Source organism: Delphinus delphis, chromosome 18, assembly GCF_949987515.2.
Source record: "Delphinus delphis chromosome 18, mDelDel1.2, whole genome shotgun sequence".
Taxonomy (NCBI): domain Eukaryota; kingdom Metazoa; phylum Chordata; class Mammalia; order Artiodactyla; family Delphinidae; genus Delphinus; species Delphinus delphis.
In genome coordinates, this window is record NC_082700.1 from 11,959,592 (window position 1) to 11,971,928 (window position 12,337).

A 12,337-nucleotide genomic window follows, 5' to 3' on the forward strand; every position below is an offset into this window, starting at 1 on the left:
ACACAATATTGTAAATCAACTATACTTCAATTTTAAAAAGCCACTAATACCACCCCACTCAGTATCTTATTATGTTATGAGCTCAAGTGCTGGTACCAGCGGGTTCAAATCTTAACTCTACTATTTCTTGCTGTGCGACTCTGGCAGATCACTTAACCACACTGTGCCTCACTTTTCTCATCTTACTATGAGGATGATAATAGTACCTACCTCCTAGGATCATTGTGAGAATGAAAAATGTTCATACATGCAAGACACATGCTCAATATCTGCGAGCTATCATTACCATCATCACTCAGGACAGTAGTCTCTCTCTCAGGGCAGGTGTTCTTTTGTGCTAAAAAACTGACAAAGAAGATGGTGGCGAGCATGCCAGATTTTGCTGGTCCCTGGATATAAAGTACTGTCATTTCCCACCTCTCACACCTTCTCCTTGGCGGATGGGAATCATGGGAATATCTCTGCCACTTCTGAGTGAAGATCGATCCTGGGTGAGAAACTGACTGAAGTAACCCTCCCCCCGCACAGATGTTGCACAAGTGACTCTAGACCAGAGAATGCCAAGCCCAGGATGTCTTAGAAGGTGCTTTGAGATCTTGGCATATTTTCCCTACAACACCATCAGCCCTCAAAGGGACTGCTTGGTGACTGCTCACACACCTGACTTTGTACTTGATCTTTTCCCAGATCCTCTGGAACATCTCACCAAATTATTTATCCTGTATTTTCCAAGGTCATGAAAAGACACGGCACAAAAATCAAAGCTGATACACAAATATTCTATGTTCATTCTTCCCCTTTAATTTACTGGAAGTTCCAGCATCTGAGAAGGAAAAAGGCCAAGTCTACAGGCTTCTTGGCAGGGTGATGAGTCATCGAAAAGAGATGTGAATTCCCACAAAATAAACATAACCAAACCCCTCCACACCCTCTTCTCAAGTGCCGTCATACTGTGAGTGGACTGGCATCCCTGCCAAGGGATCAAGGGAAGAGAAATGGGAGAAAGATAGAGAAGCCCTCAGCCTTGAATCACGTACAAACTCTGATTCCAAAGGAAGACCAGAGTGCTTGCCTGTGTGCAGTCAGGGCATGGCATTCGTCCAGGATCCAGACAGACTGCAGGGCCTGGGCAAATACATCTGGAGTAAAGATGAACTCAGGGTGAAATCAAGCTCTCCCCACATTCCCAACTTCCTTTCCCGTGTTGCTTTGCACTAATATTTCATGAGGACCTTGAGACCTCAACTTAGAAAAATCTACTCTCCAAAGAGGACCGGCTACCCTCATTTACATCTCAGCATGAATTTAATCCCGGTTATTTTTCTCCCAAGTTATTTTACTTCAATTATGATTTCTAAGGTGATTAGGGACCTCACGCCCTGTTCAAACAGGGTCAGTCCTGAGACACATATATTCCAGAGGAGGCAACCTACTCTGCTTGCACAAGACACCAGGCCTCATCCGTGGACCCAAATAGTCCTATTTCCACATGAAATGTCTAAAATAGGTAATCACTATTAACCTACGTTAAACTTAACAAAAATAAACTGAGCAGATTAACTCCTCAAATACCACAGAAAGACAACAATCCTTTTAAACTTAAAATCAGTCAAACCTTAAAATAATTTTAAATTTTAAATGTGTCACATTGGAAAGAACAGGCAGCAAATCTAACTTTTGGTCCAGCAACAACACTATCTTACCATGTACGCACAGACACATGTCACTTGAATTTTGGGGCCTCAGTCTCCAGTGATTAAAATTAAAAGGTTTGATACCTATCTAAGATTCCTTAAAACTCAAAAATTTCATGATCTATTAGTTATTTTCAGTTCAAGTACTTTCACACATGTGGTAGCAAAAGTTCAATTTGCAGCTAGAAATAAATAAGAACTATGTGATTAAAGATATAAAAATGGACTTTTAAAATTAACATAGCATGGGTGTGAGGAACAATAGAGAGGATGCTGTACAATTAAGACACTTTTTCCCTCAGCCCATTATTATAAGCTACCTGATCGAATACCATTAGGTTTGTTGGGGTTTTTTCTTTTTACGCTACTGTACAGACAAGTGAACTCTCCACCATGTGGAACAGTAAGGATCACAGCCACAAGGCTGAATGCTGTCTCTTAGAGATCAAGCAGAAGATGGTGAGAATAATATGGACCTGTGGGAACCGAAGCCATATGCCCTAGGGTCACTTGGGAGGTATCTCCCAGCTCTCACCTTCCAGCAGCTGGTCCAGGCTGGAAATCTTCTTGAGCCCATCAATGGTGTAGATTGTTCTCACCCCCTGGGGCAAATTCACGTTATCCGACAGAGTTCGGGTCAAATCAGCCAGCAGGGCCTCAAAAGATCGGAACCGGTCTGGGGAGATGGCATACACAATCCCTTTGAAGTATCGATCTCCGTTTCGATAGAAACGAACTTTCTTGGCCTTCTTCTCAGAGCTGAGGGTCTGCAGGGTGCGGGTTCGGTAGAAGCTGCAGTGGGCGCTGTGCGTGGGGCTGGGCAGCCCGTTCACCCGCGACCCTCGGCTGTATCTCTGCGCCTTATCCCTTTCATCGAAGTGCTCCAACTCCATGTCTCTGCCGAAGGACATGACGGAGTTAAAGTTGAACCTGGGAGGCACAGAAACACAAACAGCCACACAAAGATGTTATTTTTGCACCCTGCTTTGAAAGGCTCAGCTTGAGAGCAGCTGATGGAGATATTGCTATAATCGATGATATGTTTAATATGAATTATCAAGTTGGGAGAGAAAAAACAAAGAAATAGAAGAGGCAGACCCAGTGGAAACAGCTTATTAATCAACCCCAGTCTTGTCAGAATACGGCTGTTCGCATTGACCACCTAGCACGTCAGGCTTTGAACCGCTATTATTTCCAACAGTCACAACAAACCTTTCAAAGTATTGTTAACCCGATTTACAGATGAAGAAACTGAGGCACAGAAAAATTCTCCTAAATTTCTCCAAGTAATTCAGTTGAGAAATGCCTGAATCAAGAACTCTGCCCCAGGTCTGCCTGACTTCAAGGGTAGGTAGGAAATGAGCTTTCATTTCACTACAGGGCTAAAGATACAAGATATAGTGGTGGTGGTGGACCAGGAATCAAAAGAGGGCAGGTAGCATTTAGGAGTCAGATTGTAAACATTTTACCTAGTGTTTGTACTCTCCATGGCTAGACCAAGAGGAAACAATCTGTAGATTCTACCAACTTAAAAGAAATTTTCCAGCAGATTCACATATTGAATTGAAATTTACTTAAAAAGTGGACCCACCATAACTCATTTACTTATATTTAATGCTTCAGATAAGGTGGATTAAAAAAAAGAAGAAAAAGGAAGGTGGGGGAGGGAGGAGAAAGGAAAGGAGGCAGGGGCAGAAAAGAAGGAAAAAGAGAAGCAGCACAGCAACAAGAACAAGAAGAAGGAATGGAAGTTACTTCTTTGGGACACTTGGCCTTTCCTTCCACTAAGGCTCTCTCTGTCTGTGGTTGAGAAAATCGAGATTTGAAGATGTTGACCGAGACTTGACCCCGTATGAGCTGCGTAACCTTGAGAAATCTACTTGTTCAACGTCTTTAAGCCTCGATTTCCTGAATCACACACGGAAAAGATAACAGTACCTACCTCCTAGTTAACATCAGCTATTAAGTTAAAACACATAAAGCACTTAGGGTAATGTCTACCCTGTGATAAGTATTAATATTTTTGTTAATAAAATCTGCCTTTCTGTTCCTGACTTTGTCACAAAAAGACCTAGTAGGAACAGAATCTCTCCCTCCGGTAAGAGAGGCTCCAGGTGAGCTTCCCCCAGCCCCACCCCCGCCACAGATTTCCAGCTCATGACCTTCTAAAAGGTACACCTGTGCCCCTACGTCCCCATTTGACTTTCCATGGAGGCCTGTCATCAGCTGCTGCCTGTGGGATCAATTAATCCTTGCTCAGGGGTTAGCTGATAAGGGCTTGTGCTGTTGCCCCTCACAGGGGATCCGTGTTTTAAACAGGGTAATCTAGAAAGTGGGAAAACCTCAACATTCAAAGGAAAGAAGTTTCAAGGACAAAGTTTCAGGCATATTGAAATAAGAGTTTAAGGGAAATGGAAAACTGGGGGCAAGAACCTTACAAGTGCTCCCCAAATCCTACCACACAGACGATGTCACCTTTCCGAAGGTCAGTCCAAACCAGCCCAAAGTACTGCCAAGCTTCCCTGACCTTTCCTTCACCCTCAGTCAACTGACCTCTGAGCCATTCAGAATGGCTACAAATTCATGCTCAAAAGCTTCATGCACTGCTAGAGACTGTGCACACCTGAAATGAGTGGAGTGGAAAAAGCTCACATTTATTGAACGTCTATGACGTGCCTGACACTGTTACGTGGCGATCAACTGCTGTGTAACATGCTAAGAGCTCTCTCTAAACCTCCTGCCAGTCCAGTGAGGGAGGGGGTATTATTGTGACTGAGGATGAGTGCAGGATGTATCCAGGGTCCCAAAGACAGAACTGAGGGCCTTGGGACTTGAACCCAGATTCACTCCAACTGCCTCTGAAGCTGGCACTCCCTCCTTTCCGACTTGTGCACTCTGTCCTAGAGGCCTAGACCCCCTGGGATTGGCCCATCATGACATGTAAAGTAAGGTGTTTAAAGCCCTCACTCCTCACTAGCTCTGTGACCTTGGGCAGGCCACTTAACTGCCAAAGACGTTGTGTGCACAGAGACCAGGCAGTGGTCTCCAGGCCATCAACGTTTTCACCTGCTCATGATTCTACAGCTGACCCTGCTTGGGGGAGGGAGCAGTGGGCTGGGATTCAATCTGGAGTGATTATTAGTTTTGTGTATTTTTTTTCCTCCAAATATGAAAACCGCCTCATGCCACTCAATAACTTCACTTTTAGTCTAAATTTGCATTTTCCAGAAAAAATATACCATGTATAGGTAGGTATGAAGTGGTTGCATTGATTTTGAAGTTAGATAACTTTAAAACAATTATTAGTTGATATCTAATCCTTCAGAGAGCTATTAATTAACAGAGCCAATATTTTGCCCATGATATCATAACTGCTCCTACTCTGTTTTTAAAAGGAGTTCTTTTGTCTTCCAAAAGGGATGTGTGTGTTGGGGGGATGATGCTGCCAGTACTCAAAAACCCATGCCACCTCACTAGACTCTTCAAACTTCGTAAAGTATAAAGGTCAGATTGGCTGTTGAAGGTTTTATTTTTTATATGCAGTGATCATTCTTCCAACCCTAGGCATTTCCTTCCAAATCCAAATAAACCAAAAGAAAACGTGCAGGACATGCAGAAAGGAGGGCACAACTGTGTCACCAGAGTGCAAATCTAATTCCAAGGGGCTCTTGTTGATTCGCAATCGGCAAAGGTCAAATTATTTAGCAATTGTTGGAATTCCCTTGAGGGAACGGGCTTCTAGAACCAACAATTCCACCCCAATTGGGGGAGAAAAAAAAAAAGATCCATTTAAAATAGAGAAAAGTTGATTTGTATATTTCTCCAAACTGGATCATGTGTCCAACCACAGCAGGGCCCACATCTTTTACTTCCCTTCACTGAGTCTGCCCCAGAGTAGGCGTCAAAAACCACACCAGACAGCTTCGTGTTCCAGATATTATGTGTGGCTTCAAAATAGGTATTCTTTCCCTTGCTTGGCTGGCTCAGCAATTCCACTGGCTTAGTCATATATTCGAATCAAGAGCTCCTGAAGAAGATTCACTGGGCTTCCACAGGTCCCCACTTTCTGCAAGGAAGCTGGCTAAAGGGCACAGCCACGCGTTCACAGGCCATAGATGGCTAAGGCCCTGGGCACACATGTGTCCTGGGACCGAGGAGGTAACTGCACCACCTAAGCCACAGAGGTCCCAGAGGCTTGGGTGGGGAAGACCCGGCCTGGGTCTTATCAGAGATTTTCCTATAAACACTGCCAGGCCAAGAAATCAGCTTCTTCGACTGCTCTCTATAGGATTTCTCACCATTTTGAAGAAACTGTGTGTTCATCCTTCTCTAGATGAGCACACGAGTTCCTGTTTTGGAGATTACACACACACCAAGAAATAATTTGGCATAAACGCTACCACATCTAAATAGATGCTAGACCTGGAGGTCCCAAGGCACATTTTGCCAGTGGGATTAGGATGTAGGTGGATGGCCAGGCACGCACGAAGAGGCAAACACACCTTCAGTGTGCACGCACCACCCCGGACACAGATACCACAGGATGTGTGCATACCTTCTACACTGTCCCTACATATAACCTCTCTTAAATTCCTTCTGACCCGCATTCATATGACATTTCCTACTTAAAAGGCCGTCCTACTTTCCCGGCGAAAAGAGATATATTTAGGAACATTCATAAAACGTATTCATGGAACACCCTGCCGTGTGGCCGCTGAACGCGTGTGCACCAGAATCTGGACACACATTCATAGAGGCGGGGAGAGCAAGCCGGCCTGAATGAAACCTTTCAACCGCTCCATCTCCTGCAAGCACCTCCTGGCCCAATGCAGCAGCGATTCCGAGCAGACCCGGTTTTCAGCAGCGGCCTCTTTTGTGGGGGGCCGTGCGGGGCTGGGCGTGCGTTTCCCCGCTAGGAGGGAAATGCCATTTCCTCTCCGCAGGCTGTTAGCACTGCAGGTACTAATTTGCACACGGGGCAGCCACGCTGTCCCCAAGGGAACTCGAGGCCCCGCAAACGTGCTTGCAGCACCCACACTGCAGTCAGCCCCCGCGCACAGATCGCCCCGTCCTCAGGCACACACCACCCTCCCGGGCCCACGGGGAAGCACGCACACAATAAGAGGCCCGACCCGACCACTCCTTCTGGGCGCACACTTGGTCCTCACTCCGCGGCCAGTTCTGACAATGACAAACACCTGGCCCAGCTCCTCCGCCCTAGCTCTCCATCTCCACTAACAAGGCGGCCGAGAGAATGGGGGCCCCGCTCGCCCGACTCCCCGTTTTCAGCCCGGTGGCACCAGACAAAAGAGGCAGGTGCCAGCAGCCCCAGGGCCGCCTGCACACACCGCCCCCGGCCGCGGCCGGGCAGCTCCTTTCGAGGAACGGCGGGAAGGGCGGCGGCGGCCGAGGGGGCGCCCGCCTGCCCTCCGCGCCCGCGCTCCCCTGGACCCCGCGGTTGCGGGAGGAGTCGGCGCTGTCGGGCCCCCGGAGGGGCCTCCCGGCCGGCCCGCCCCTCGGCTCCCTTCCCCGGCGAAAGCAAACCACGCACCGGTCTGCGGAGAGACGCCGCCGGGGGTCTTTGTGGCCGCGCTCGGGGCCGCCTCCTGGTGCTGTCTTCGCGGGGCTGGGTGCGGCCTGACCGCGGGGCTGTGGGGCGGCGGCGGGGCCGGGACTGGGCGGCGGCCGCTGCTGGACCGCGGGCGTCTGGGCTGCAGCCGCTAGCGGAGGGACGCGCCTCGGCCGCTACTCATCGAAATGCGGCGCTTCGCACAGCCTCACTCCTGCCTCTCTCCGGAGGTGGGCGGCGGCGGCTGCGGGCGCGCTCCCTGCTCTAGTGGCGCACTCGCTCCCCCGCCCACCCCCGCTCCCTCCGCCTCCTCCGCGTGCGCGCCCGGCGCCCCCGCCCCTCTGGGCAGAGCGCGCCCACCACGGCTGCGCCCCGGGCCTCCTCCTCCCCTCGCCCTCTCCCGCCGCCGCGACCTCAGTGCATCTGGCTGGAGCAAACCCCCTGACCTCCCCAGGCCCCGGGAGTGGTTGTCTGGAGATTGGGGCCGGTCGGTGGTGGACCTGGGGACAGGCAGAGAGAACGTGGACCGGGTCTGAGCCAGGAAACGTGCAAGGCAGAGACGTGAGGTGTGGCCGGCCGAGCCGTGAGACCCCCTCCCTAAGGGGAGGCAAGGGAAACAGTTCCTCCCCCCCACCCCCCGCCACTGTACACACACTTCGATGTGACCTCATGGTTTGACACCTTTCCCAGAATCATGAAAGCCAACGTGATGGCCCTGTCATCACTTCTCACCCAGGACACATCCATGCAGCACCTCCTGGGAGGACCATCCCCAGACCCTCCCAACCCACCCGCACTAGTGTCACCCTCAGGCCCCCTAATTGGGATGGGCCAGATCTGCTCATAGATCCCGCCCATCATCTCCACTTGACCCCCAGACTTGAGTCACCCTTTGAAACAGTGATCTCTGCTTGGAGCTGAATATATGTCACAACAGGCCCTTGATAACTTAAAGGCCAAGTTTCGCTACTGGACCCCTCGTGCCTGCCAAGGCTGGCGGTCAGCGCTGGAAAGCCCCATGAGCTCACATAAGCCTCCGCCACACACACACCCCAGGGGGCAGGAATGTTCTCAAAGCTCAGGCTGCTCACAGCTTCCGCCAGTTTTTGCACGGAAGTCCAAGAATCAAGTCGCAGACTTCTGGCGAACCTTAGCCTGGTTCAGTGGGCAGCCTGAATTTTGGTCCAGTTAACCTCCTGTCCCTTGAGACATGTATTTGTCCCAAATACTGTACATACACAAATACACGTGCATCTCTCTCTTCCTGAGCTTACACTTTTCAATAGAAAATCAAAATTTTTTCTCTTGTCAGCTGAGCCATTATGTATTTGACTAGTTATTATTAATAAGAGCTATTCTGAAGTACTTTAAAAGTATTATGTAAATACTAACTAACTACCCTTTGTTATAAAAGGCAGCTCAAAAGAGATGCATGTTACATATTCAACAAGTGCTGCAGTATTTATTTTTGAACTACTGAATAGCCCAGGGATGAGAGTACAGAGAACTCACCAAATTAACTAAATGCAAAGTACTAAGCCTGTTCCTTCAAATTCTAATCAGAATGAGGGCCAAGGGGTAAGTGCAGAGAAAGAAGCCAAGGGTATTTTGAGAAGGGAAATCAAAGCTTCTGTTTATCTTTCCTGTGACAGATGCCAACTGATTTCTGCCAATATGCTAAACCAAGAAATATATTCCATCTCCTTGCCCCTATGGATATTCTGTCAGGGTCATTTCTTAAGCACTTTAAGTAGCTCAACTGTATCTTACCTCTTTCCTAGGTCTTCTCTCTGGGATATGCAGATACTGTCCAAAGAAACACCTTTGAGTTTGATTCTCCCAGCTGCAATGTGCTCTCCCTAGAAATAGTTGGGCATCATTAACACTTTCAGGACACCAAAGGGCAACTGATAACTAGGTGGGCACACTGAATAGTACCCACCAGCCAATATACCATGGTCATATCATTTAGCCAGGACAGGAGGATGGTAACAAATGGCTCCCAGTGACCTGACAGAAGTAACTACAGAAGTGCCTAAATTATTTCCAGGGTAGTCTTTGGCAAATCTAACTGCTATTCAATAATAATTCCTAATTGAAGTGAAATTTAATCAGGAAACTCCTAGTTCAAATAATTTTCAAAAACTGACGTTACTTCCAGTACATCACAAGGATACTGACCAGAGAAGTGACTGACCCTTTTCTCCATGAAAATCTGAAGGAAACAGAGGTCTCACTCTAACTCCCCAAAGCTAACTCTTTTTAAGCTGTGTACCCCAATTGCTGCTCGAAGCAGCTGCAGCTCTGCACCCTGCAAGATGACAACGGCTTGGACACTGTTCTGTCGGTGGCTCCTGTTAACTGAGCGCTTGCTTTTTGCTGTGCTGGGGGCTTTTGTACATTTTCTTATTTCATCCTTATAAGAACCATTCAAGGTAGGCATTACTATCCTCACCTAACAGATGAAGGAATTTAGGCAGAGGGAGTTTACCTCATTTGCCCATAGTCATGTAGCTAATAAATCTCGAGCCCAACTCCATTTCTTTAAATTCCTATGTTTTAAAATTCAAGTCACTGGGCTTCCCTGGTGTTGCAGTGGTTGAGAGTCTGCCTGCCGATGCAGGGGACACGGGTTCGTGCCCCGGTCCGGGAGGATCCCACATGCCGCGGAGCGGCTGGGCCTGTGAGCCATGGAGCGGCTGGGCCTGTGAGCCGTGGCAGCTAAGCTTGCGCGTCCGGAGCCTGTGCTCCGCAACGAAAGAGGCCACAACAGTGAGAGGCCCGCGTACCGCAAAAAAAAAAAAAAAAAAATTCAAGTCACTTTTCCAATTGCTATGCCCATATGCTTATAAAGCAATACCAAATTCTAATGTGAAATGTAATCTCTTTTGAAAAAATGCAGCCTTTTAACCAATGGATTTATTATTTCATAACAGTGAGAACAACTCTTGCTGTTGTGCTGTAGTGATGGTTACCATCAGGTGTGTCTGCTCTGAGCTAAACGTTTTCATGAGAACATTTGCACCTCATGCTCGTCCACAAAGTTGATGGACAATCTTATCTAAAGGGTGTTTTTTTCCCTGAAATTAAGTTTTCAGATAAAACCAGGGAAGATAAAGAAAACTAAAGAGTAATAATTTTTAGGAACTTCTCTGGTGGTCCAGTGGTTAAGACTCTGCCCTTCCAACCAGGGGGTGCAGGTTCGATCCCTGGTGGGGGAAATAAGATCCCACATGCCGCGAAGACAAAAATTTAAAAAAAAAAATTTAATTCTTAAAGAAAAAAGAATAATAATTTTTAGTTGACCACATACCTCTTTTCAGGTGCCTTTATTGGCTTCTTCTTAGAACCTGTACTCAATTATGCAGATTCAAAGAGAATTACAGAATAAGGGATGTTAGCAGTAAGAGATGCACTTCCTGCTTTTCCCTCTAGGAGGGGGAATTTACTGTGTCCCGTCTCTTCAGTCCTCCTCTGGGACCAAGGGCATGCAGTGCTACTGGGCTAGAGTACCAAGCATATTTAGTGCCCACCACAACTGTGAGAAACAGTTTTATAGAATATGATTGTCATTTTAATTTTCCTTTGTATTTCCTCCCGTATGGTAAAGGCTCCTTATGGCATTTCCCACAGCATTTCCTAATTGCCTCTAATTACAGAACACTTCTGCCTTCTTCCAGAATGAAAGAAACTCCCTGATGAGGGCCCTTGCAACAGGCGGTCCAGTTTTCACCCCGTGTGTGAATCCCCGCCACCACAAGTGGCCTTTCAGCCTCCACTCTGCTGCTTCTGAAGGTGGCACATGTGACACAGTGGAGAGAAATGAGATTACCCTCTGAGAGTTAGGCTAGATCAGGGGATTCTAGAAATAGTGAACGAGATCTCTAAATTTTTAACTGGCCATTTCTCTCTGGCTTGGCATTCCAGACATGATGAGGGTCCAAACTACAAAAGGCTATGGACCTACACAAAGGAGCAAGGGACTCTACCATCCCAAGAGACCCTCCCTAAGCTGACAGAGAGCTTCCCAAAGCTCATTTCTCCTTTTCCTACGTGTGATTTCCTTTAGTAGAGAGGGACTCAGCACAGCCCAGTCCCCTGCCAAGCAGCGCTGCAAATTAAACCCAGAGCCACTTTCCTCAACCTTGCCTGGTGGTTCTGGCTCTTCTGTTTGGACCTACAGGGGACAAATCGAATGGCCCTGCCATCTCCTTGACAGCCCTATTGTATTCTACCAAATTCTACTCTGCATTTCCTAGGAACCCCCAGCCCTTCAGCTGCTTCTCATATGACACGGCTTGGAAATGTCAGTGGTGTGCAGCTGTCAAAACCTCCCTCAATATCTGCCTCTCAGAACTGGACCCGGATGGCAACAGTGGTCTCACTGGGGAAGCTCCACGACTTTAATTGTCCTCAACACACTGCTTCTGTTAAAGGAACCGAACATCACATCAGCCTCCCTGGCAGGCATGCTGCACTATTGACTCATTCAGTCAATTAAAATCTCCATGCCTTTCACATGTTTGGCTCTTAAGGCCCCTTATTCTGTATTTGTTCAATTAGATTTGTGGGGCCTAAGTTCAGTGCTCTGTATTTTCCTTCTTAAATTGTGTGTTGTTATTTGATCCACCTTTCTAACCTGCTGGGTGGGATCCCTTCAGACACGTTATGTCAACACCACACGAGAGCGATCCCTCCAGCCTCCTGTCAGTCTGATTAACACCACACCCTCATCTCATCTTGGTAGTGGATAAAAGCTTTCAATAGAACATGGTCACAGCAGGCCATGTTAGCTACAGCAAATAAAAAACATGTTCTCTAACGGCAAATAAATATCTAGAGATCCAGTGATCGCTGAAATTCACCTTTTTACATCTAGAATTATATCCTTGACTTTGTTGCTATTTCGAGGTCATAGGTATATTTATACTGATAGATCACTTTCAAGTTTTCATTCCTTCATCCATTCATCCAATAGATAATTTTCGAGTGTCTCCAATGTGCCAGGCACTGTGCTAGGCGGGAACAATACAACCATGAGGTAGAATTGCAAATATCCTCTTCCCGTGGCATT

The 12,337-nt window shown here is 47.5% G+C and overlaps 1 protein-coding gene across 5 annotated transcripts in view; it reads right to left on the bottom strand.

Moving 5' to 3' along the window:
• The window catches only part of DCLK1 (doublecortin like kinase 1), a 325,658-nt gene extending 318,215 nt beyond the window's left edge, over nucleotides 1–7,443 (bottom strand). For all 5 annotated transcript variants that reach the window (XM_059996033.1, XM_059996035.1, XM_059996031.1 and 2 more), the window contains exons 1-2: nucleotides 7,246–7,443; nucleotides 2,230–2,624 (exon numbers count right to left, since the gene is read on the bottom strand). In XM_059996033.1, the coding sequence (XP_059852016.1) occupies nucleotides 2,230–2,605 (376 nt within the window). In that variant the 5' untranslated portion in view covers nucleotides 2,606–2,624; nucleotides 7,246–7,443. The remainder of the gene's footprint in view (nucleotides 1–2,229; nucleotides 2,625–7,245) is intronic.
• Between the last annotated feature and the right edge of the window lie 4,894 nt (nucleotides 7,444–12,337).